Genomic DNA, 24,991 nt, shown 5'->3' on the forward strand with positions numbered 1-24,991 from the left:
CACACACACACACACACACACACACACACACACACACACACACACACCTGTCTCTCTGATGAAAAAAACAGCACCAGTTGGGAAATACAGATTCATCTTGCTACTTGGTTACTAAGGATTTGAAAATTTAAAGGGCAAAGTGAAATCTAGGTATTTAGTGAAAGAATAATTTTCCTTTTTTAGGACTAATGTTAGTGCTAAGAACCTATGTAAAGTATCTGTAACTAGTTCAGGATCGGCGAGTTTTTAAAGGAGGAGGTGTGGGAATGGTATTGATGGCCTTAAGATATTCCCCCTCATTTCAGTCTTGATTGACTCCATTAATTCTACTTCCTCACCATACCCTTGAAAAGGAAGAATAGCAATTTATTTTTTTATACCTTTGCTCTAGGCCTAATGCTTACCTCCTTGTTAACTCACACCTAAAATTAATCATATACTTTTATAAGTAATTCCATTGGAACAGCTTTTTGAAGATGATGTTGATGACATATATATATTATACTTGGTCAAAGTTATTATTCTTAATAACTAAATTCAGTTTTACATGATTCACTTTCCTGGGTTTTACAGCATGAAGAAGTGAGGAAGTAAATCAGTCCTATTCCCAGTATAGAACACTACAATGCCAACCATTGGTTTTCTTCCAAAACCAGGGTGCTTAAGGGGTTCTTGTGTTGCTGGATAACTGCACAAAACATCTTTTAACAGTATTTGATATAATGATATCATATCAATATACTTAAGTATAGTCTTTGCTTAAATGAGCATAATCTATTGTTTTTATCCAGTACGTATACTCACACTGATATATTAGGCTTTAGTTTTAAAGTGTAGCAAAGAAAAATAGAATATAAATGTTTAAAACCAAATGGAAATCCAAAAGGGAGGGGAAATTCTTTTAGTTTATTCAGTTTTAACAGAAATAACAGTTTAAGATAATTTTTTATTTAATACTTATATTACTTTTCAAGGAAAAGACCATTTCAGGCATGAAGAATATCATTGCTGAGATGGAACAGGCATCAAGGTAAGTCACTTATTCAACAAAAATGTGAGCACTTATTGGGGGCAAAGTACTATGTTAGGTATTGTACAAAGATAGTAAGAAACAAGGAGCTTAATGTTATATGTAAGATGATAACTCTCTAATGTTGAAAGGAGGCCTAAGTCTGTTTAGGGAAGTAAAGGGAGGATACTCTGTTTGCCAAGGAAAGCAAAGAGAAGGCATTCAAAGTAGAAAGAATAACAAAGCCACAAAGAACCACAGATCATGTTCAAGAGCCTCTTGAATGACAAGTAAGTGAGTGTGTTGGAACCCAAAGTGTAAGGGGAGAAATGAAGGAGAAGAGGCTAGGTAGGCAGGCAGAGGCCTGTGTTACAGACAAATGAGTCTGTGGGCAATGAGAAATCATTAAAGAATTTTGAGATTTTTATGCCGGAAAGATGAGCTAGGCTGCAGAGGTGATGATAAATTGGGGTTGGGAGTTTGGAGGACAGGAGTGTGGTGTTTGTAAAGGAGAAAATCTAGGAAAATGCCAGGTTTCTGTCTGGGGATGAATACTGGACATGATGAACCTACGTGAGAAAAGATTTTTCTTTGAAGAGCTTTTGAGATGTCCTTATAAGTATGTCTAGTTAGCAGTTAAATATAAGGGTCTAGAGTGTGAGGGAGAGGCTGAGGCTGGGGTGATCATTTCAGAGTCATCTGGGTGTAGACAGGGTTGGGAGCCACGGATATGAATAGGAATTGTCTGAGCGAAGGGGTAGCGTGAGAAGAATCAGGAGGCTAAGGGTTAAGCTCTGAGAACCATTCATTTTTAAGAGGGCAGGAGAAGAGGAGCCTGCAGAGGAGACTAAGCCATAGCAGCTAGAGGTAGGATGAAGTCTTTCTTATACTTGAATGTCAGAAGTTTTGAAATGCTTAACAAATCATTGACTACTGTGTATATTTGGCATCCTTGTTTATAGTGAAATGTTGGCAACACAGAGGAACTGCAGTGCACTATCTCTGCAGTGTTTCTTCCTACACATTTAAATGTATTTAAAACTTCTTCAAATGTTTTCATGCTAACTGTCTATCTTCTGTCTTGTGAAAATTTGTTATTCTTTTCTGGTAAAATGTCTCTTCTTATGTACTATTTGATTTGTGGAATAGACAGTCTACTGAAGCCCTAATTATGTGTGAACAAGACATTTCCAGAATGCGTCGGCAATTGGATGAAACAAATGATGAGCTGTCTCAAATTGCCAAGGAAAGGGATATCTTGGCTCATGAGAATGACAGTCTCCAAGAACAGTTTTCTAAAGCTAAACAAGAAAACCAGGTATACTTGTTCCTACAATCTTTTTCTCTGAGAAAAATAGGTATTTCTTCTGAGACATAACCCTCATTTCATTTTGTAGAAAAGCTCAGGCTTTGGAACTAGCCATTTTTTACCTTTATTACACAGAATATGCCACATAATTTCTAAATGAAATTTTCAGACATATAGTTTAAATATCAGAGAAAAGAGGGAACGGGGATATAATAGATTTGCATTAAACCTTAGGAAGTACTTCCTTAGTGAAGGATAAATATTTGAATAAACCAACAAATGAAGATAACCTTCCAAAATTTTTAAGAAAAGCATAGATTTATTTGATGGACTGTTACTCCGTTTGAATATGAGTATACAGACCATGATACATCATTTGATCCTCTTTAGCACTGTGATTCTTTTTAGGAAAATTTCTCTTTTAATTACTTGCTCTCTAAGCCAGTACAGTTCAGCTTTATCCAGAGCTCTCATTACCAATATCCCTTTTAATTTTAACATTAAAAAATTCTACTTGGGGCTTCCCTGGTGGCGCAGTGGTTGAGAGTCCGCCTGCCGATGCAGGGGACACAGGATCGTGCCCTGGTCCGGGAAGATCCCACGTGCCGCTGAGCGGCTGGGCCCGTGAGCCATGGCCGCTGAGCCTGCGCGGCCAGAGCCTGTGCTCCGCAAGGGGAGAGGCCACAACGGTGAAAGGCCCGCGTACCACAAAAAAAAAAAAAGAAAAAAGAAAAAAAAATTCTACTTGGAAACTTTCTTCCCCCTTTAAAGTCTGTATTTTTTTAACTGTTAAATATTTTAATTTACATAATCAGATATAAAGATGCAAAACTTGATTAATTATTAAAAAGTTGCCTGAGGTGTTAAAGTACTTTGTTCAAAAATTAATGAATAATGGGATCCTGGAACAGAAAAAGGACATTATGTAAAAATGGAAGAAATCTGAATAAAATATGGACTTTAGTCAATAATGTATCAATATTGGTTCATGAATTGTGACAAATTTACCATACTAATATAAGATGTTAATAATAGAGGAAGCTAAGTGTAGGGTATATGGGCACTCTCTATACTATTTTAATAACTCTTCTATAAGTCTAAAACTATTTTAAAAGAAAGTTTATTTTTTAAAAGTTAATAGCAATAAAAACAAGAGATGTGAATTTATAGGTTCTACTTTGTGTGCTCTATTTATAGCTAAAGCAAATAGGCTAAAGGTAAATATAACTTATATTTATGAAAATTAGATTAAAAACTCTCATATTTACCACCCAGAGTTACCCACTGTTAATGTATTTTTTACTGATTTTCAATGTACTTAAAAACTTTTTATACTATCTTTTACATGAACTTTTTAATGTAGCTGGGATAAAACCACATAGCACTTTATATCATGTTTTGTTCTACATGAGAAGACAATAGAGTGGAGTGTTTAAGACCCACATGAGTTCAAGTCCCCTGCCTGGCTGTGTGATCCTATCATTTAACTTCTCTCAGTTTATCAACTGTAAAAATGGAGAGCAGATGAGAATATGCCTGGCAAGAATGTAGAGTGTCTTGCATAATCACTAGATAAATATTTTTTAACTGTTATTAGCTTACTGTAACATCATAGTTGTTTGTTACACCTTCATAAACATCTTTTATAATCAGAAGAAGAAAATTAGTATCATAACAATATACAAATGTTCAAGAATAGTTTTTTCCTTTGTTTGGGTCAGAGGGCCCAAGAGTAGAAGATGGATCCCTCTGTGGACTGCAGGTTGTTTAAAAACTCATATCATATTGCCAACAAACACATGAAAGGATGCTCAACATCACTAATCATTAGAGAAATGCAAATCAGAACTACAATGAGGTATCACCTCACACTGGTCAGAATGGCCATCATCAAAAAATCTACAAACAATAAATGCTGGAGAGGGTGCGGAGAAAAGGGAACCCTCTTGCACTGTTGGTGGGAATGCAAATTGATACAGCCACTATGGAGAACAGCATGGACGTTCCTTAAAAAACTAAAAATAGAACTCCCATAGGACCCAGCAATCCCACTACTGAGCATATACCCTGAAAAAAACATAATTCAAGAAGAGTCATGTACCACAATGTTCACTGCAGCTCTATTTACAATAGCCAGGAGATGGAAGCAACCTAAGTGTCCATCGACAGATGAATGGATAAAGAAGATGTGGCACATATATACAATGGAATATTACTCAGCCATAAAAAGAAACAAAATTGAGTTATTTGTAGTGAGGTGGATGGACCTAGAGTCTGTCATACAGAATGAAGTAAGTCAGAAAGAGAAAAACAAATACCGTGTGCTAACACATATATATGGAATCTAAAAAAAAAAATGGTTCCGATGAACCTAGGGGCAGGACAGGAATAAAGACGCAGACGTAGAGAGTGGACTTGAGGACACAGGGAGGGGGAAGGGTAAGCTGGGGCTAAGTGAGAGAATAGCATTGACATATATACACTACCAAATGTAAAATAGATAGCTAGTGGGAAGCAGCCGCATAGCACAGGGAGATCAGCTCGGTGCTTTGTGACCACCTAGAAGGGTGGGATAGGGAGGGTGGGAGGGAGACGCAAAAGGGAAGGGATATGGGGATATATGTATATGTATAGCTGATTCACTTTGTTATACAGCAGAAACTAACACAACATTGTAAAGCAATTGTACTCCAATAAAGATGTTAAAAAAAAGAAAAAACCCATATCATAAAAGATTTGGAAAGCAGAAAACTTAAAAAAAATTTCTTCCTCAATACCACGATTTTAAACAAATTGAGTTGTTTTTAGTGTTTTATCCTGATTTTTTTCAAATATACATTAACATGTTTCTCTGTTATTAAAAATTATTCCAAACATTTCTCATGAATTCATAGTATTCTGTGTGGTTTTACCACTATGTAGATACTATTATGTACTGCATCATTCACCTAATGTGAATAAATATTGTCACATAGCAAATAATGCCTTAATAAACATTCTTTTTCATTAAATTTTATAGATTGAGTTTCAAATTGAATCAAACGCTTATGAGGTTTCTTTTTTAAATTAAAAAACCTTCTAAGTGGACATGGGTATCGTGAATACCCAAGTATCCATCTCCCACCTTTAACAAAAAGTAACATATTTTTGTCTTTCTTGTTTTTATGAGCTTTTAAAAATGTCTCATGTCATCACCAGGTAGCAGATCACAGATTTGCTTTTCTCAAATTTACATTTACTCTAATAATACATGGAAATGCCCATTCCTTACCATATCTTTGATTACTAGTAAATTTTAACTTTTTTCAAGTATTATCCACTTATGCTTCCTTTTTGTGAATTGTGTTTGGGTTCTTTGCCCATTTACTGTTTGGACTCTTGTGTTTTTCTCACTGTCTTTATATGAGCTTTATATATTAGGTATATTAATTTTTATTTATCATATTTACTGTAAATATTTAAAAATTTATGGTAGTTTTGACACAGAGCAATTTTTAATTTTTTGTAGTCAGATCTAACTGTCTTTTTCTTATAGGCACTGTCTAAAAAACTGAATGATACTCATAATGAGCTTAATGACATTAAACAGAAGGTTCAAGACACTAATTTGGAGGTTAATAAACTGAAGAATATATTACAGTCCGAAGTACGTATATATATATTTCCACCTTGGCTCGAGACACTTGAGTTTTCACTAAAGCTGTTGATTGATTGCACTGATAGGGACAGCTGAATCAAGTGCATTTCTTTAAGGCACAACCTATTTTAATGTTGACAGTTACGTGTTAACTATATATTTAGAATGTCACCAATGTCCAGAAGGGTAACTCAAGGATACACCCCTTTTATTTGCCACTTAGCCATTTTAGATAAGCAGAATCCTCCTAACTGGATGAAGAACAAGGGGCCAGAATCAAGTTGGGCTCACTTATATTTGGAAATGGTAGTTTACAGTTACAAACCTTTGACAAAAGAGGCTCCACCTGGTTGTGTAGCAGATCAGAATTGATCTCTCTGTTGTGGAGCCACCTGTTTCCCAGGACCAGAGGGCAGATGGCTCTCTTCTCCATTTCTCTGTTAGTAACCAGTCGACTAGACACATGTCGACTGGTATGTCTGATATCAGATGATTCCCGATAAATTTGGGCACATGTGTGACAACCCTGGAATAAAGAGACAGCTAGACCAAGGATGTTAGGTATGTCCATCTGATAAACTATTATATAAAATAGTGTTGGATTGACTCCTGTAATAGGTGTGGTGTTACCTACTTACGTAACAATCAAACCACTAATAGGAATTCCTCCCCCAAACAGTTTTCCTCATCGTATTTAACATATCATTTAATTTCAGTCCATAAACATATCTTGAGCATTTATTTATGGTGTACATAAGACCGTTCAGGACTTTGAGAGGTGAGAGATTCTAAGGACTCCTGAATTGCAACCCTTGTTTTCAGGCAGTAAGGCAGCAGCCTCATGTTGCCAAATCAGGTGATTTCCTACCCTTCTTGAGTTGAAGGTGCTAGCAATGTAATGTCATAAATGGACAGAAGCTTTGGAGTCAGGTAGGTCTGACTCTTCCTCTCACTAATGCCATGGACTTCTGTAGGCCACTCAACCTCCCTCAGTCTCAGTGTCCCATCGGTAATTGGGAAGAACACCCAAGTGAGTAAGATACGCCTCGCACAGTGAGCCATCTAAGTCTATTCTAGAATAGGGCAGAATATAAATAAAAGACTATCTGAACAACATTTAGCGTAGTAAGCTTTCAGTCGGTGTTAGACACTTTTTCTCCCTAGCCCATCGCATTACCTGAAATTCCACCATTAGGGATTGGGGCTTTTAGATTCTGGAATTGTATTTTCAGACATCACACATCAAACTCCTCTCAGCTTTTAGCATCCTCATGTGAGTTCTTTTTTGAGACTCTGTTTCACAACATAGCTGGATGGATCCAGGCACCCGCCTGAGAGAAAGGATCACGGGTCCATTTTGGTAGGGAGGTCCATTAAGGATTGTCGAGTACTTTATTCATCACCCATCCATTCAGTGTGCAGTATGCTGGGCGCTGAGGTGACAGAGTTGAAAAACTGCGAGGAGACAGAATGGCATCCCCAGCAGTGGGGACAACAAGTAGAGGGGGGAAAAGTAGGTCCTGTAGCTAGAGTGGAATGTGAAAGTGGGTGGTAATAAAGAGGTACGAAGGATATGTCTGAACTGTATTTTTAGGAAGCTTTCATTACAACATACACAGAAGTTATTTGAAGAATTGCCTTTTAGAAAGATTGTTCAGGAAATGTTGGAAAAAGAATAAATCAGAAGGGTAACAAAAGAGGGGGAAGAGCAGTTAGGAGAGGGGAGGGGTGTAAAGAGCCCAGTGGTCAACCAGAGGGAACTGGTGGGGAAGCACCAGAAAGAGGGAAAGAGATCTGCAAAGAGAGAACTGGAGAATACCAAAGATCAGTTGCACTTTCTTTATAATGTTGCCCATCTTGCACCCCACACTGCTCTGGCTGCTTTGGGCAGGTACAAAAAAGGGTAAACTGGTTGCCGGCTGCTGGGAGGGAGGGCACTAAGTGGTTAGAGGGCAGAGAGACGTTTTAATGCAGGCTTTTTCGCTGCTTAAACTTGGACCCATATATTACCTAGTCACAGAGCCAAATTTAATATAAAAATGATTTCTACCTTAGAAAACTGAATTCAACATAAAAATGGTTCCTATCTTTGAGGAATCTGAGGGGTTATTGGGGAGATGGTACATCCACAGCTAACTACATAAAGCTATAAGGCTCTTTTAAGAGAATGACACACAATAAGTGCTACAGAAAGTTAAAGAGGATAAAAATTAATGTGGGTAAAATTCAGTTTATGTATATTAGATCATGTAACTCCCAAGTACATACTCTGTACAAAACTGTTATTTTTAGTACAATAATAGAAAACACACATCAGATTCCTACCGGCACATTTGGAATATCTGAATCTTAAAAGCCAATACAGTAGTTTAGTATGTTAACTTGTTAATCAACAGACTTGGCAAAGATCCTTCATATTGGTCAAGGTACAACCAGACCACAAGGTGGCAATATTAACTGAATTTCAACCAGTCTCATGATTAATCATATTTCTGAGAAAAATCTGATTTGAAAGCTTTATACAATGCGGTGTTGTTTATTGTAATTTGCCTTATACAATTAGATGTTGCTTATTCCAGTGTTTCTGAACTGTTTATTAACAGGTAGGAGGCAAAGAGATCTAGTGCCTTTTTAATGAATTACCAGAATTATAAATGATTTTTTAGAATGAGTTGGCCAAACCATACTACTAAAATTATATTTTTAAAAGTAGCTTCATAATTATTACTCCATATAATATATTATTTGAGGAGCTGATTGTTTTCCTTTAGAAATGAGATCCTACTTTAGTCAGTCCATCATGATAGAACTTTATCATGATAGGTTCTAACAGTGGTTCTATACTGTATGCCCAGTATATACATGAATGTATATTTGTGAGTAGTGTTTATTGGCATAGGTTCCATATTTTACTTCTGAGCAACTTCAGGCAAGTTATTAGAACAGTGAGCAAAAGTGAATTATAGAACAGTCCATGATCAAGGAAATTAAGGCTGGGGTTATGAATGAAAGGCAGGAACCAGATGGGAAGCATGCCAAACCAAGAGAATTATCAGAAGCTGACACTTAAGGTATGCAATCAGGCAGAAGCTCTATCGCCGTAGTACAACCCAGAAGAGCAGTCAGGAACAAGGGAATTACACAGATACAAAAGGTCAGGTCGAGGCAGAAGCTCAGAAACCAGACCAGCAAGTAGTCAGCAAGCAGCTATAGGGAGGCAGTGAGGATTTTGTTTGAACAGAAGCAAATAGAAGAACATATTCATTGAGGTCTTGAAGATAAGAGTGAAAACTTTACTAGATGAGTGAGTGTGACTCAGGAGCCAGGGCAGATCCTGCTTCCATTCCCTTCTGTTAATTACAGGATGACCAATTTTCTAAACTGAGAGTAGAGATAGGAGTCCTTGAGATTGTGGTACAGTTGGTCATCGTGGCAAGTAAATTCCCAGTGGCCTGGCAAATAATGTTTAATTTGCATCACATGTTTAACATTTTACTCTCCTAAAGTAATACCTAAGATTTGCTTTTTAGGAATCTGAGAACCGGCAAATGATGGACCAACTCCGAAAAGCCAGTGAAGATGCTGAAAACTGGGAAAATAAGTGCCGTCAAGCAGAGGCAGATAACAGTACCCTCAAATTAGAACTTATCACTGCTGAGGCAGAGGGTAACAGATTAAAAGAAAAGGTAGATGCCCTCAACAGAGAGGTCGAGCAGGTAAGTTTGGTAAAATATGCTTGTAGTACATCCTGTATCATATTTAAAAGAGTTTTGTTTGGCTTTCCGTAAATTAAGTGTATAAACAAACACTTAAGTTATTTAAATATACTGTGAATTGTAGTCTGTTAACTGTTCTCCGCTCTGGTTCTCTAATCTCTTACCTACTCTACAACTAGAATAATCTTTACCGTTTTTGAAAATTAGAAACTATATCAAGCATACAAAAACAGTGCCCTCCCCAAAAGTAATATAAAAGACCCACATATGCCCATCTCCAAAGTTGAAGGATGCTAACATTTTGCCATGTTTATGAAGAATATATTTATTATTTAAATAAAGTCTCTCTTTATTTAAAAAAACAAAACATTGCAGATACAACTCCTCATCCTTTCTTCTCCTCCCTCCCTAATGGTTGGTATGTAGAACTTTCATGTCAGTTGTATAACTCTTTATCATATGTTTGTACTTTTTCTACATATCTGTCACCCACAAATGATGTATTTTGTGTTTTGTGTGCTTTAAGTTTTTTTAAGTGATAATACACTGTAGGTATCTATTTGCAATTTGCCTTTTTTGCTCAATATTATAATTTTGAAATGTATCTATTTTAATACATAGAGTGTACATCTAAACAGTTGCTTCTATAGTCATTGAATAAAATATTTTATTTTTAAAATTCATTCCCATACTAAAGGACATTTAACTGTCTTCACTTTTTCTATAATAAAATGCTGCAACAAGCAGCATTTGGTAAAAGTTACTGAGGTAAATAGGCCTTTACTGTGAAGTTTTGTGTTTATCTGTCTATGACTTAGGCTATGATTACTGTTTACTGTAGCCGTGCATGTCAGAGAGGCTAAAATTCCTTCTGGTCTCCTTCTTTGTCTCCTCTATTGTCTTTGGGTTCACTTAAGAGACTCCTTAAATAGAGTCTGAACCTTGTAGTTCTTTCAACTGTGACCTCCTGTTATTATACAGGAGCCCTGTTGATGTGGTAGTGAAGTGTAGGTGGAGGAGACATGTTCTATTATCCTACGATTAGGTCTTAGTCTTTTAGTGGGCATGTGCCCCTGGGATGCGACCTTCACAAGCGTTTCTCAGTTTTTTTCTCCCTTAGATGAGGTAGAAAGGCTTGAGAGACTCTGCGTCAGGTACTACCATCCCTCCACATTGGTTAGGCTCTGGTACAACCATGTTGGTTATGCTGTCACAAAATCATCTCCTTTGAGGGCAGACCTTTGTCAAGTACAGAATCCTGTGGGATTATTCAAAATGGTTACTTTTCCCCTCACCCTGCTAGAAGCATGAGGGGATTTTTCTCGGATATTAATCCTGAAAACCCAGTGGGCTCCAGGAGGTAAAACTAATAAAAATGTGGGGTTCTTCTCAGGCTGGGAGCCCAGGAGGATGTATCTCTCAAGCTAGTTCATGCTCAGTCTCTAGCAGGTGGTCAATTACCCTTTAAGAGTCGCTACCAGTTGCTAGCTCCAACGGCAGTTTCTCCTCCTGGTAAGCTGCAATTCTCTGTATTTACCTTTCTCTATATTTTGGGTGCAGTGATTCATTTTATGTCTTCAGTTCTCTGATAGATCAAAGAGGAGTTGTTTATTGTCATATTTTCTGCTTTTTTTGTATTGTGAGCATGGGAGTGATGATCTCTAAGCTGTTTACATGTTGGAACAGAAACTGGAAGGCTGCTTGTTTATATGATTAGAGACTGGCTGGATTATTTAGTGAAATCTCTTTCTCCCCTTTCCCCTTGAAGTGTGAAGCCTCTGATGTTTCTCCTCAGAGGTGCAGCCTTGAATGCGTCCGCCGTTACCCTGCAATGACAGTGGCTTTGGCAGGGCCTTTTTTGACTCTCTCCCTTTACTACACTCAGCTGTTAAGCCCAACTAATTTCTGGCTATTTGCTTTATTGTTTTCAACAGTGCCCTCAAGCACAAATTGCTTCATAGACTGATTCAATTAAATTTGGGTTGTTTTACAGGGATAGCTTTTGAGGTCAATGTTTGAGTTTTTTCTGAACCCGAGAACATTCTTTTTAGCAGTCTCTTCCCCTAATTTTCGCTGGTAAACTAGCTGACCTATGGTGGAGCTTGTATCTCTTAAGAGTTTACCATTCTTTTTAAAATTTCTTTTCAACATAGCCTTGAAGTATTTTCGCTGTACCTTCCATTGTTCTTGAGAGTGCCTTAGACTTGAATTTTCCTATAGTCAGTTGTAAATGAAGTAAAGTTCCTTTGGAAGAATTTAGGAGCTTCCTGCTTTAAGGCCTCTCTCTCTCCCTGGGCAAAATCTCTGAGCCCTGGCTCTAAAGCTGGTACGGGGACAGTGGTGCAGTTCTCTTGCAGTGACGTGCCCACTTTAGGATCTGGGCACTTGGAGGGGATGGTGGGTATATGGCTGTAGCCTCTGGCCTTCTCAGCATGCCTCTCCAGGTATGGAACCTCTTCCTTATGAATAACCTGTGTCAAGGAGAATCAGAGCCACAGTGTTCTCAGTATGCCACAAACAAGATAGAACCTCCATCCCATGTGGAGAGGCTGGTCAGAATGCCTCCCAGACATTGTTGCCAGAAACTTGGCCTCTGAAATAAGTAGCTGTTGGAGTGGCAAGAGAAATGCTGATAGCCTGCCTCTCCTGGGAATACACTATAGTTCTTGACTGAGTACTGAGGGGAGAGGGAGCATTGTTTTTAGCTGCACCCACCTGGAGTGGAATTTCCATCGTGCTGAGCTGGGTGTGGGGAGAGAGGGTCATACTTCAGATGCCACGGACTTTTCCTGTTTTCTCCCAGTTTTAGTTGGTTTTCTTAAAAGTGTTTCTTCATTTACTGTATGTTCTTAAGACCATTTCCAGAGACTATTTAAAGACCATTTAAGGTTGCTTTTTTATAGTTTTCACTACTTTCACTGGTTCTATGGAGCTGCTCACACTGCCGTGCCAGAAATGGAACCTTATTCTACACAGTTGATATGTTTTCATTTTATTTTATGTCAAAATAATTTTCTGATTACCCTTATATTATTTTGTGGTATTGTTTAATTTTCAGTACTTGGAGATTTTAAAAAAATACCTTTCTAGTTATTGATTTTTCAGTCTTTTACATTTATTGAGACTATGGCTAGCATATGGTCATCTTTCTGGGTTTTCCATGTACACATGAATATAACGTGTATTATTTTGTTGTTGGGTAAAATGTTCTATAAATGTCTATTGGGTCAAGTTCATCAATAGTGTTTTTCAATTCCTATCATTACTGAGTTTCTGTTTACTTGTTCTACCAATTATTGAGAGAAGAGTGTTGAACCTCCAAACATATTTGTGTATTTTTTATTTCAGTTCTGTCATGTTACTTCATGTATTTGAATCTGTGTTATATTACTTCTTAATGAATTCATCTCTTTATCCATTGTAATGCTTCTCATTCTGTAGTATACTACAAGTAAGTAAGTAAGTAATACCTTACTGTAGTATACTACAAGTAAGGTATTAATATAGCCACTTCAGACTTCTTTTAATTATTGTTTGTATGGTATATCTTTTTCCATGCTTTTGTTTTTAATCTTTCTATGTCTTTATGTTTAAAATAGTATTCCTTTAGACAGCATATGGTTGGATCTTGCTTTTTTATCCTGTCTTACATCTGTCTTTTAGTTGTCTTTGGGCCATTTATATTTAATGGAATTATTAATATAGTTGTGTGTAAACCTACCATGTTATTGTTTTCTATTTGTCCCACTTATTTTTTGTTTCATTTTCACTCTTTTTCTGCCTTCTTTTGAGTATTTTTTTTTAGTATTCCATTCTATCTCTATTATGGCCTTATGAGCTGTACATCATTATTTTTTTCTGCTGATTATTCTGGAGTATAGACCATGTATCTTTTTTTTTTTTTTTTTTTTTTTGCGGTACGCGGGCCTCTCACTGTTGTGGCCTCTCCCGCTGCGGAGCGCAGGCTCCGGACGCGCAGGCTCAGCGGCCATGACTCACGGGCCCAGCCGCTCCACGGCATGTGGGATCTTCCCGGACCGGGGCACGAACCCGTGTCCCCTGCATCGGCAGGCGGATTCTCAACCACTGCGCCACCAGGGAAGCCCTAGACCATGTATCTTTTAATTGTCACAGTCTACCTTCAAATAATATGTTACTTCTTAGTACCCCTTTACTTCCCCCTCCCATTCTTTATCCTACTGTTCCTCCATTTTTCTTCTACATATATTGTAAACCCCATAGTACATTATTATTTTAACTTTTAATAGTTATCTTTAAAGAAATTAAAATATGAAAGACATTTTTATTCACCCACATATTTACTATTTCTCATGCTCTTCATTCCTTTGGGGAGATCCAAGTTTTCATCTACTATAATTTTCTTTTTGCTAGAAGAAGTTCCTTTAAACATTTCTTCTAAATAAAGTAACAAATAGAAAAAAATTTAACAAAAAGTAAGTAAAATAAAATAAAGTGGTAAGAGCTAAGTTCTTTTCAACTGAGGGGGAAAAAACCCGTTTTTTGTAGTACGTTGGCATTGAATTCTCTCAGGTATTGTTTGTTTTAAAAAGTATTTATTTCACCCTCATTTCTGAAGAACCTCCTTTTTTTACATGTCTTTTATGTGTTTATTTTCCTTACACACTTCCTACCCCACTGCTGATTGGTTTGGCAGTTATATGTTCTCAGTCTCTTCTTTTGGTAGTTAAAATTGTAATATGCATACTTAACAAAGTCTGTTGTTAGTATCTCCAACCTTTCTCCTAAACAATAATATATGGTCCTGAGAAAATTTGAATACTGAGCATAAAACTACTGCTTACTAGATCTTGTGCCCTCTCTCTTATTTTCTCTTTCACACAAACACACATACACCAATCTTTTATGATACTGTTGTGTACTATTTTAGTTCCACCTTGTTTTTATATTCTTAAAAATAAATCATTACTATTGTTCTTATTCTTTGTCAATCCTTATTTGTATCTACCCATATGTGTACAGAATCCTTCATTCATCGTTGCTTCTTTTTTTTGTCATGAATATATTAAAAATCATCTGCTTTAATCACTGTAAATAACTCTTGCTCAAAGAACCTTATAAATAATTGGTATGCTTGTTTCAATATCAGTGTTGTTTGTTTTTGTCATTGTTATATGACAATATTGCTATCCTTGATCCTAAAACCTTGTGATCAAATCCAGGAGGGTTGACTTTAGGTGATATTAAGGGCAATAGTGATCAGGGCCAAGAGTTTGGTATAAAACATGCTCAACCCAATTCTAAAAATCCAGTTCTCTGCAGAACTTTGGTAAAATATACTTAGCAGAATATATGTTACTGAAATTTGGGATTTCCTAAGGATACATTTTTCACTTTTTCTAAAAGGAAAACATTTTTGAAGACATTTAATATGTGTTCACATGTCTGAGTAAATTCATTTATATATTAAAACTTGTTCAAGTGTAAGGAAAAGAGATCTACTCCAGCTAGTTCAAGAAAACAGGAGTTATTGTAAAAACACAAGCGGAACATGTGGGAGAAAGGATTTCATGGGAACTCTTAAGTCCTAAATCTGCCAGGAATGGAGACTAGAGGATCGTTTTGTGATAGAAAGTAGCTCTCAAGACCTCCACAACCCAGCCAGAAAACGTTCATCTTTCCTGTTGTGCTTCACTGTGAATTTCAGGGAGGTGCATCTGCTTCTACAGAAGGACTCTGAGTTATCATTGGCATGGAACAAACATTATGTTAAAGTTTAGAATTGTGTATGGCAGGGTAAAGTCAGACTCCAAAATTGGGTGAAGCCAGACCAAAGTTTTCAGTTTCTTACAGAAGACATTTTTTTTTCTCTATCCAGAGACTAGGTCAAGATAAACTTTTGGTTGTCTCTCTGTGAGGTTGAGTGAATTTTTTTTTCCTGGAGCCTCCTTTCAAGGGTCCCAGATTATATGGAGATCTCAATTCCAACTCTCCATTAGTCCTAAATTCTTGTCTCCTAGTCTTACTTGAGTGTGTTAAGCCATTCGCCATTACTGGGTCTTCCAACCCCCAACTCTTAGCTTCAGACCTGCTCATTTGCTCCTTGCTCTGGTTTTGTTTTCTCTGTTTTTGGCATGTGAGAATTTCTCTTTCTTACCTGCAAGTTCAACTATGAACTGCAAAAATAATTTTTTATTCTGTTTTATCCAGATTTTCCTCTTAGCTTAATCAGCTATTTTACTAGAACCTGAAACGTCCAAAGCATTCTTCTCAAAACACAAAACTGATCACATAACCTACTCTGTAAGATCTGTCAATTGTAATAAAGACCTGAATTTTACATGGCTTACTAGGCTCTATTTTGTAAATTATGTACCTTTTCAACTGCACCTCCTATCACTCTTCCCTGTAGTCTCTGGGCTCTAGCCATACTGGCCTTCTCTTTGCTCTTGCTTTGCACTTAGCATCCTCTGATTTGAAAAGCCACCCTCCCCCAACACACTGTATATCTACTCACTCTTCAGATCTCAGTTCAAGTGTCATTTACTTAGAGAAGACTTTCCTGATTTCCCCGATCCCATCAGTCTAGGTCACTTTCCTGTGTTCTACACTTTTTTCTCTAGAAATATTTGCTCAATATATATTTACATATTCATGTGTATGATTATTTTATTAATGCATGATTCCCCCATAGTCTGGAAACTTCATGAGAGCAGAGACCATTTTGCTTATCATTGGATATGCATCAAGGCACATTGACTGGAACATAGAATATACTCAATAAATATGGAATGGATGGGCGGGTGGGTGGATGGATGGATAGAAGGTTGTTTGAAGAATGAGTGAGAAATTGAGTGAGTGAGGAAGGAAGGGAGGCAGAAAGGTAGGAGTGAATTGTGGCCAAATAACTTATTCCAGGAGCAATTTTTTGTGCATTGTACTTGTAAAAACGCTTGTAAAAGCAGAAACATTTCTTTATTTGTCTCTCAGTTCTGTTAGTCTCACATAATAGCAAATACTCTGTAGGTGGCAGTGCACTTACATAAGACATTTTTCTGAAAAAAAAGGGGCGGTTTGTGGAATTATCTTGAACATTTGAAAGCATTTATATAACTTGACTCTCATATTACAGTTTTAAAGACATGCTCTTATTTTCCATAATGTGGATGTGTTCTTGATTTATACTTGCCCGGAGTCTTTTTCCCTCAGAGTTATTAGTAAGTGCTAGAGAGTTATCAGCTCTCGTTTTATGATATTATGATCCATATCAGCATGCCATTCAAGAATTAGAAAATGGGTATTGTGAATGAAACAGTAGACAATGTTTTGTCTTTAACAATAATAATATTTATACTGTAGAATAATTGGAACTATGGCAAATATAGACAGAACTACAGGCCAAACGTGTATATCTCAACTAACTTTGGGGATGAGACTTTTCAATTGTTTTCTAAATACATTGAAAAGGAATGACCAGGGACGTCTCTGGTGGCATAGTGGTTAAGAATCTGCCTGCCAATACAGGGGACACGGGTTCAATCCCTGGTCCTGGAAGATTCCACATGCCGCGGAGCAACTAAGCCCGTGCGCCACAACTACTGAGCCGGTGTGCTGCAACTACTGAAGCCCGTGTGCCTAGAGCCCGTGCTCCGCAACAAGAGAAGCCACTGCAGTGAGAAGCCCGCGCACTGCAATGAAGAGTAGCCCCCTCTCACCGCAACTAGAGAAAGCCCGTGTGCAGCAACGAAGGCCCAACGCAGCCAAAAATAAATAACTTTATTTAAAAAAAAAAAAAAAGAACGACCAGTTGACCACTTTACTCCTGGATTTTATATATAGAAATTTGAAGCCCAAATTTATCTTTCCCAGAATGTTTTGTGCACATACGATTGCCACCTATATCATCTAAAGTTCCTTATAATCTAAAAGTACTATCATTAAAATATTTGCCCCACTTTGTTTTCCATGCTGTAGGTTTTTTTCAAGTTAAAAAAATACATATATGTAATAATTTTGTCCTTGCAGCACTTAAATGCAGAACGGTCTTACAAGTCCCAGATTGCTACTTTACATAAGTCTGTTGTAAAGATGGAAGAGGAGCTTCAGAAGGTTCAGTTTGAAAAAGTGTCTGCCCTTGCAGACTTGTCTTCCACAAGGGAACTTTGCATTAAACTTGACTCAAGCAAAGAACTTCTTAATCGACAGCTGATTGCTAAAGATCAAGAAATAGAAATGGTATGTATTATGTTTTTAAATGGTTCTTTTAATATTACTATAAAATTACCACCATTTTCAAAAAATGAACTATTTTTTAATAAAATATTACATCAAGCCATGCCTTTCAACTTTAGATTTTATTTTTAAAGTCCAAGAAATTAATTTATGCTGTGTTCCAAACAACTCAAGACCATAACAGAAGCTCTTCCTTTGAGTGTGTAATTTGCATTTACTTTTAGCCAAAAGAAGTATAAAACACATTGACATATCAATCAGCAAAGAACCATGAGGCTGAGGTTTATCTAGCAAAATAATAACTTTAATGATATCTTTTTAAGCAAAATTTACTATTTGGCTGAGTTCTTTTAAACTGTAATTCACTTGACTGTGTCTACCACGTGCCTGACATTGTGCTTGCCACTGTGAATATAATGTTCAAAAGATACAGTCCCCTGCCCTCAAGGGCCTCCTGGTATTGACATACAAATTATTTGGGGTGAATATTTTACTAGTAAGGAATACTCAAGTTTTCAGAGAGGGAATTCCTTTTTGGCCTATGGGTGTCAGAGAGGAGTTCACAAGGGCAAACTACTGAACTCGGAAGTGATGAGGCATCCCATTCAGAGGGAACAACCACTTAGGCAATGGTCTGAAGTTATAAGTAAATTCTTGAGTGAGTAGTAAGTCATTTGCAATGGCCAGGTGGCTGAGATGCATCTGGAAAAATAGATGGAGCCTGAATCCTGAAGGGATATGTATTCAAGTTGCATAGTATAATTGAAATGTCAACACATTTTGGTTATATGTTGATACACATACACAAATACACCATAACCAAAAGGATTAGTAATCTTTAAGCTTTAAAATTATTACCCTTAGCAGAACTAAATATAAAATCGATAATGATTTATATTTACTTTTTAATCTTTTAAGGATGTTTACTACAGGTTTTGTTGCTTACTTACTAGTCTTTAAATATTTTTTCTCTTATTGTGTTAAAATACATATAACCTTTACCATCTTAACCATTTTAAAGTTCAGTGGTTTTCACATTGTTTTGCAGCCATCACCACCGTCCATGACCATAACTTCTTTCATCTTATAAATCTGAAACTCTATACCTATTAAACAATAACTCCCCGTTCTCTCCTCCCTGCAGCCCCTGGCAACCACCATTATATTTTCTGTCTTGATGATTTTGACTACTCTAAGTAACTCACATAAGTGGAATCATACGTATTTGTCTTTGGGAGGCTGACTTATTTCACTTAGCATAATGTCCTTAAGGTTCATCTATGTTGTAGCATATTGCAGAATTTCTTTCCTTTTTTTTAAATACATCTTTATTGCAGTATAATTGCTTCATAATACTGTGTAAGTTTCTGTTGCACAGCAAAGCGAATCAGCCATATGCATACACATGTCCCCATATCCCCTCCCTCTTGAGCCTCCTTCCCATCCTCCCTATCCCAACCCTCTAGGTCATCGCAAAGCACCGAGCCGATCTCCCTGTGCTATGCTGCTGCTTCCCACCAACTATTGTACATTCAGTAGTGTATATATGTCGATGCTACTCTCACTTTGCCCCAGCTTTGCCCTCCCACCCCATGTCCTCACGTCCATTCTCTATGTCTGCCTCTTTTTTCCTTCCCTGCAACTAGGTTCATCAGTACCATTTTATTTTATTTTTTTAGGTTCCATATATATGCGTTAGTGTATGGTATTTGTTTTTCTCTTTCTGACTTACTTCACTCTGTATGACAGACTCTAGGTCCATCCACCTCACTACAAATAACTCATTTTCGTTTCTTTTTATGGCTGAGTAATATTCCATTGTATATATGTGTCACATCTTCTTTATCCATTCATCTGTTGATGGACCCTTAGGCTGGTTCCATGTCCTGGCTATTGTAAATAGAGCTGCAGTGAACATTGTGGTACATGACTCTTTTTGAATTATGGTTTTCTCAGGGTATATGCCCAGTAGTGGGATTGCTGGGTCATATGGTAGTTCTACTTTTAGTTTTTTAAGGAACCTCCATATTGTTCTCCATAGTGGTTGTATCAGTTTACATTCCCACCAACAGTGCAGGAGGGTTCCCTTTTCACCACACCCTTTCCAGCATTTAATGTTTCTAGATTTGTTGATAATGGCCATTCTGATCCATGTGAGGAGATACCTCATAGTGGTTTTGATTTGCATTTCTCTAATAATTAGTGATGTTGAGCATCTTTTCATGTGCCTCTTGGCCATCTGTATGTTTTCCTTGGTGAAATGTCTATTTAGTTGTTCTGCCCATTTTTTAACTGGATTGTTTGTTTTTTTGATATTGAGCTGCATGAGCTATTTGTATATTTTGGAGATTAATCCTTTGTTGTTTCATTTGCAAATATTTTCTCCCATTCTGAGGGTTGTCTTTTTGTCTTGTTTATGGTTTCCTTTGCTGTGCAAAAGATCTTAAGTTTAATTAAGTCCCATTTGTTTATTTTTGTTTTTATTTCTGTTACTCTAGGAGGTGGGGTGAAAAAGATCTTGCTATGGTTTATGTCAAAGAGTGTTTTTCCTATGTTTTCCTCTAAGAGTTTTATAGTGTCTGGTCTTACATTTAAGTCTTTAATCCATTTGGAGTTTATTTTTCTGTTTGGTGTTAGGGAGTGTTCTAATTTCATTCTTTTACATGTAGCTGTCCAGTTTTCCCAGCACCACTTATTGAAGAGGCTGTCTTTTCTCCATTGTATGTTCTTGCCTCCTTTGTCGTAAATTAGGTGACCATATGTGCGTGGGTTTATCTCTGGGCATTCTGTCCTGTACCATTGATCTATATTTCTGTTTTTGTGCCAGTACCATAGTGTCTTGATTACTGTAGCTTTATGGTATAGTTTGAAGTTGGGGAGCCTGATTCCTCCAACTCTGTTTTTCTTTCTCAAGATTGCTTTGGCTATTCAGGGTCTTTTGTGTTTCCATATGAATTGTAAAATTTTTTGTTCTAATTCTGTGAAGAATGCCATTGGTAGTTTGATAGGGATTGCATTGAATCTGTAGATTGCTTTGGGTAGTATAGTCATTTTCACAGTATTGATTCTTCCAATCCAAGAACATGGTATATTTCTCCATCTGTTTATGTTATCTTTGATTTCTTTCATTGGTGTTTTACAGTTTTCTGAGTACAAGTCTTTCGCCTCTTAGGCAGGTTTATTCCTAGGTATTTTATTCTTTTTGTTGCAATAGTAAATGGGAGTGTTTCCTTAATTTCTCTTTCTGATTTTTCGTTGTTGGTGTATAGGAATGCCAGAGATTTCTGTGCATTAATTTTGTATCCTGCAACCTTACCAAATACATTGATTACTTCTAGTAGTTTTCTGATGGCATCTCTAGTATTTTCTATGTATAGTATCATATCATCAGCAAACAGTGACAGTTTTACTTCTTCTTTTTCCAATTTGTATTCCTTTTATTTCTTTTTCTTCTCTGATTGCTATAGCTAGGACTTCCAAAACTATGTTGAATAAGAGTGGTGAGAGTGGACATCCTTGTCTTGTTCCTGATCTTAGTGGAAATGCTTTCAGTTTTTCACCATTGAGTATGATGCTTGCTGTGCATTTGTCACATATGGCCTTTATTATGTTGAGGTAGTTTCCCTCTATGCCCATTTTCTGCAGAGTTTTTATCATAAATGGGTGTTGAATTTTGTCAAAATCTTTTTCTGCATCTATTGAGATGATCATATGGTTTTATTCCTTAATTTGTTATTGTGGTATATCACATTGATTGATTTGCATATACTGAAGAATCCTTGCATCCCTGGGATAAATCCCACTTGATCATGGTATATGATCCTTTTAATGTGCTGTTGGATTCTGTTTGCTAGTATTTTGTTCAAGATTTTTGCATCTATATTCATCAGTGATATTGGTCTATAATTTTCTTTTTTTGTTATATCTTTTTCTGGTTTTGGTATCAGGGTGATGGTGGCTTCATAGAATGAATTTGGGAGTGTTTCTCCCTCTGCAATTTTTTGGAAGAGTTTGAGAAGGATGGGTGTTAGCTCTTCTCTAAATGTTTGATAGAATTCACCTGTGAAGCCCCCGGTCCTGGACTTTTGTTTGTTGGAAGATTTTTAATTACAGTTTCAATTTCATTACTTGTGATAGGTCTGTTTTTGTTTTCTAATTCTTCCTGGTTCAGTCTTGGAAAATTGTACCTTTCCAAGAATTTGTCCATTTCTTCATGGTTGTCCATTTTATTGGCATATAGTTGTTTGTAATAGTCTCTTATAATCCTTTGTACTTCTGCAGTGTCAGTTGTGATTTCTCCTCTTTCTTTTCTAATTTTATCTGTTTGTGTCCTCACCCTTTTTTTCTTGATGAGTCAGGCTAAGGGTTTATCAATTTTGTTTTTCTTCTCAAAGAACCAACTTTTAGTTTTATTGATCTTTGCTATTGTTTTCTTTGTTTCTATATCATTTATTTCTGCTCTGATCTTTATGATTTCTTTCCTGCCACTGACTTTGGGTTTTCTTTGTTCTTTTTTCTCTAGTTGTTTCAAGGGTAGGGTTAGATTGTTCATTTGAGATTTTTCTTGTTTCTTGAGGTGAGATTGAATTGCTATAACCTTCCCTTTTAGAATTGCTTTTGCTGCATCCCATAGGTTTTGGGTCGTCATGTTTTCATTGTCATTTGTTTCTAGGTATTTTTTTATTTCTTCTTCGATTTCTTCAGTGATCTCTTGGTTATTTAGTAGCGCACTGTTTAGCCTCATGTATTAGTGTTTCTTTACAGATTTTTTCCTGTAATTGATTTCCAATCTCATAGCATTGTGGTCAGAAAAAGATGCTTGATACAACTTCAATTTTCTTTAATTTTCTGAGGCTTGATTTGTGACCCAAGATGTGATCTATCCTGGAGAATGTTCCATGTGCACTTGAGAAGAAAGTGTATTCTGCCACTTTTGGGTGGAATGTTCTATAAATATCAGTGAGATCTAGCTGGGCTATTGTGTTATTTAAAGCTTGTGTTTCCTTATTTATTTTCATTTTGGATGATCTGTCCATTGGTGTAAGTGGCGTGTTAATGTCCCCTACTATTACTGTGTTACTATCGATTTCTCCTTTCATGGTTGTTTGCATTTGCCTTATGTATTGAGGTGCTCCTATGTTGGGTGCATAAACATTTATAATTGTTATATCTTATTCTTGGATTGATCCTTTGATCATTATGTAGTGCCCCTCCTTATCTCTTGTAACAGTCTTTATTTTAAAGTCTACTTTATCTGATATGAGTATTGCTACTCCAGCTTTCCTTTGATTTCCATTTGCATGGAATATCTTTTTCCATGTGTTCACTTTCAGTCTGTATGTGTCCCTAGGTTTGAAGTGGGTCTCTTGTAGACAGCATATATATGGGTCTTGTTTTTGTATCCATCAGCCAGTCTGTGTCTTTTAGTTGGGGCATTTAATCCATTTACATTCAAGGTTATCATCGATATGTATGTTCCTATTACCATTTTCTTAATTGTTTTGGGTTTGTTTTTGTGGGGTTTTTTCTTCTCTTGTGTTTTCCGCCTAGAGAAGTTTCTTTAGCATTCATTTTAAAGCTGGTTTGGTGGTGCTGAATTCTCTCAGCTTTTGCTTGTCTGAAAAGCTTTTGACTTCTCCATCGAATCTGAATGAGATCCTTGCTGGGTAGAGTAATCTTGGTTGTAGGTTTTTCTCTTTCATCACTTTAAATATATCCTGCTACTCCCTTCTGGCCTGCAGAATTTCTGCTGAAAAATCAGCTGATAACCTTATGGGGATTCCTTTGTATGTTATTTTTTGGTTTTCCCTTGCTGCTTTTAATATTTTTTCTTTGAATTTAATTTTTGTTAGTTTGATTAATATGTGTCTTGGTGTGTTTTTCCTAGGGTTTATCCTGTAGGGGACTCTCTGTGCTTCCTGGATTTTGGTGACTATTTCCTTTCCCATGTTAGGAAAGTTTTCGACTATAATCTCTTCAAATATTTTCTCAGACCCTTTCTTTTTGTCTTCTTCTTCTGGGACCCCTATAATTCAAATGTTGGTGTGTTTAGTGTTGTCCCAGAGGTCTCTGAGACTGTCCTCAATTCTTTTCATTCTTTTTTCTTTATTCTGCTCCTCTGCAGCTATTTCCACCATTTTGTCATCCAGCTCACTTATTCGTTCTTCTGCCTCTGTTATTCTGTTATTGATTCCTTCTAGTGTATTTTTCATTTCAGTTATTGTATTGTTCATCTCTGTTTGTTTGTTCTTTAGTTCTTCTAGATCTTTGTTAAACATTTCTTGTCTTTTCTCAATCCGTGCCTCCATTCTACTTCCGAGATTCTGAATCATCTTTACTATCATTACTCTGAATTCTTTTTCAGGTAGATTGCCTATTTCCTCTTCATTTATTTGGTCTTGTAGGTTTTTACCTTGCTGCTTCATCTGTGACATACTTTTTGCCGTCTCATTTTTTTTTTTTTTTTAATGAGTGGGATTGTGTTCCTGTCTTACTGGTTATTTGGCCTGAGGCTTCCAACACTGGGGTTTGTAGGCTGGGTCTTGGTGCTGAGATGAGGAACTCTGTGAGACCTCACTCTGATGAATATTCCCTGGGGTCTGAGGTTCTCTGTTAGTCCAGTGGTTCAGACTCGGAGCTCCCACCACAGGAGCTTCAGCCTTACCCTGAGCTCGTGAACAAGATCCCTCAAGCCACATGGGGCAGCAAAAAAAAAAAAAAAAAAAATGAGAGAGAACAATAACAAAGTAAAAAATAAAATTAGACTAGGAAACTAACAGATAGGTTAGAAAGAATATAAAAATAAAAATATAGATGAATCAACAACCAGAAGGTACATCAGTACGCCAATAGTAAAAAAGAGGAGGGAAAAGCAAAAAAAAGCGGTGTGGGGAAGACCTTGGCTGTGGAGGGCAGAGCCTAAGCAAGGGCGAGGTTTGGGCAGTGGGCGGGGCCTATGCTTAGGACCCACAGGGCTGGAAAAGACCCTGGGGGCTGTGGGGGGTTGGGGCTTAGGCTCTAGGAACAGAAGAGGCCCAGGCATGCCCCCCACCCCTGGTCTTAGAAGGCAGGAAACCTTACCTGGCAGCCCAGCAGGCTTCCTGGGCTTG

General features: G+C 37.0%; 1 protein-coding gene across 20 annotated transcripts in view; it reads left to right on the forward strand.

Annotated features, from left to right (window-relative positions):
- Nucleotides 1–24,991, forward strand: part of TSGA10 (testis specific 10) — a 106,339-nt gene that overhangs the window by 68,307 nt on the left and 13,041 nt on the right. For 18 of the 20 annotated variants that reach the window (XM_027128853.1, XM_027128849.1, XM_027128852.1 and 15 more), the window contains 5 exons: nucleotides 975–1,030; nucleotides 2,159–2,327; nucleotides 5,854–5,964; nucleotides 9,486–9,671; nucleotides 17,676–17,885. In XM_027128853.1, the coding sequence (XP_026984654.1) occupies nucleotides 975–1,030; nucleotides 2,159–2,327; nucleotides 5,854–5,964; nucleotides 9,486–9,671; nucleotides 17,676–17,885 (732 nt within the window). The remainder of the gene's footprint in view (nucleotides 1–974; nucleotides 1,031–2,158; nucleotides 2,328–5,853; nucleotides 5,965–9,485; nucleotides 9,672–17,675; nucleotides 17,886–24,991) is intronic. The other 2 variants (XM_027128847.1, XM_027128848.1) reach the window with 2 other exon arrangements.

The sequence above is a fragment of the Aethalodelphis obliquidens genome, unplaced genomic scaffold, assembly GCF_003676395.1.
Source record: "Aethalodelphis obliquidens isolate GAN/ISIS:26980383/991018 unplaced genomic scaffold, ASM367639v1 scaffold35, whole genome shotgun sequence".
Classification (NCBI taxonomy): domain Eukaryota; kingdom Metazoa; phylum Chordata; class Mammalia; order Artiodactyla; family Delphinidae; genus Aethalodelphis; species Aethalodelphis obliquidens.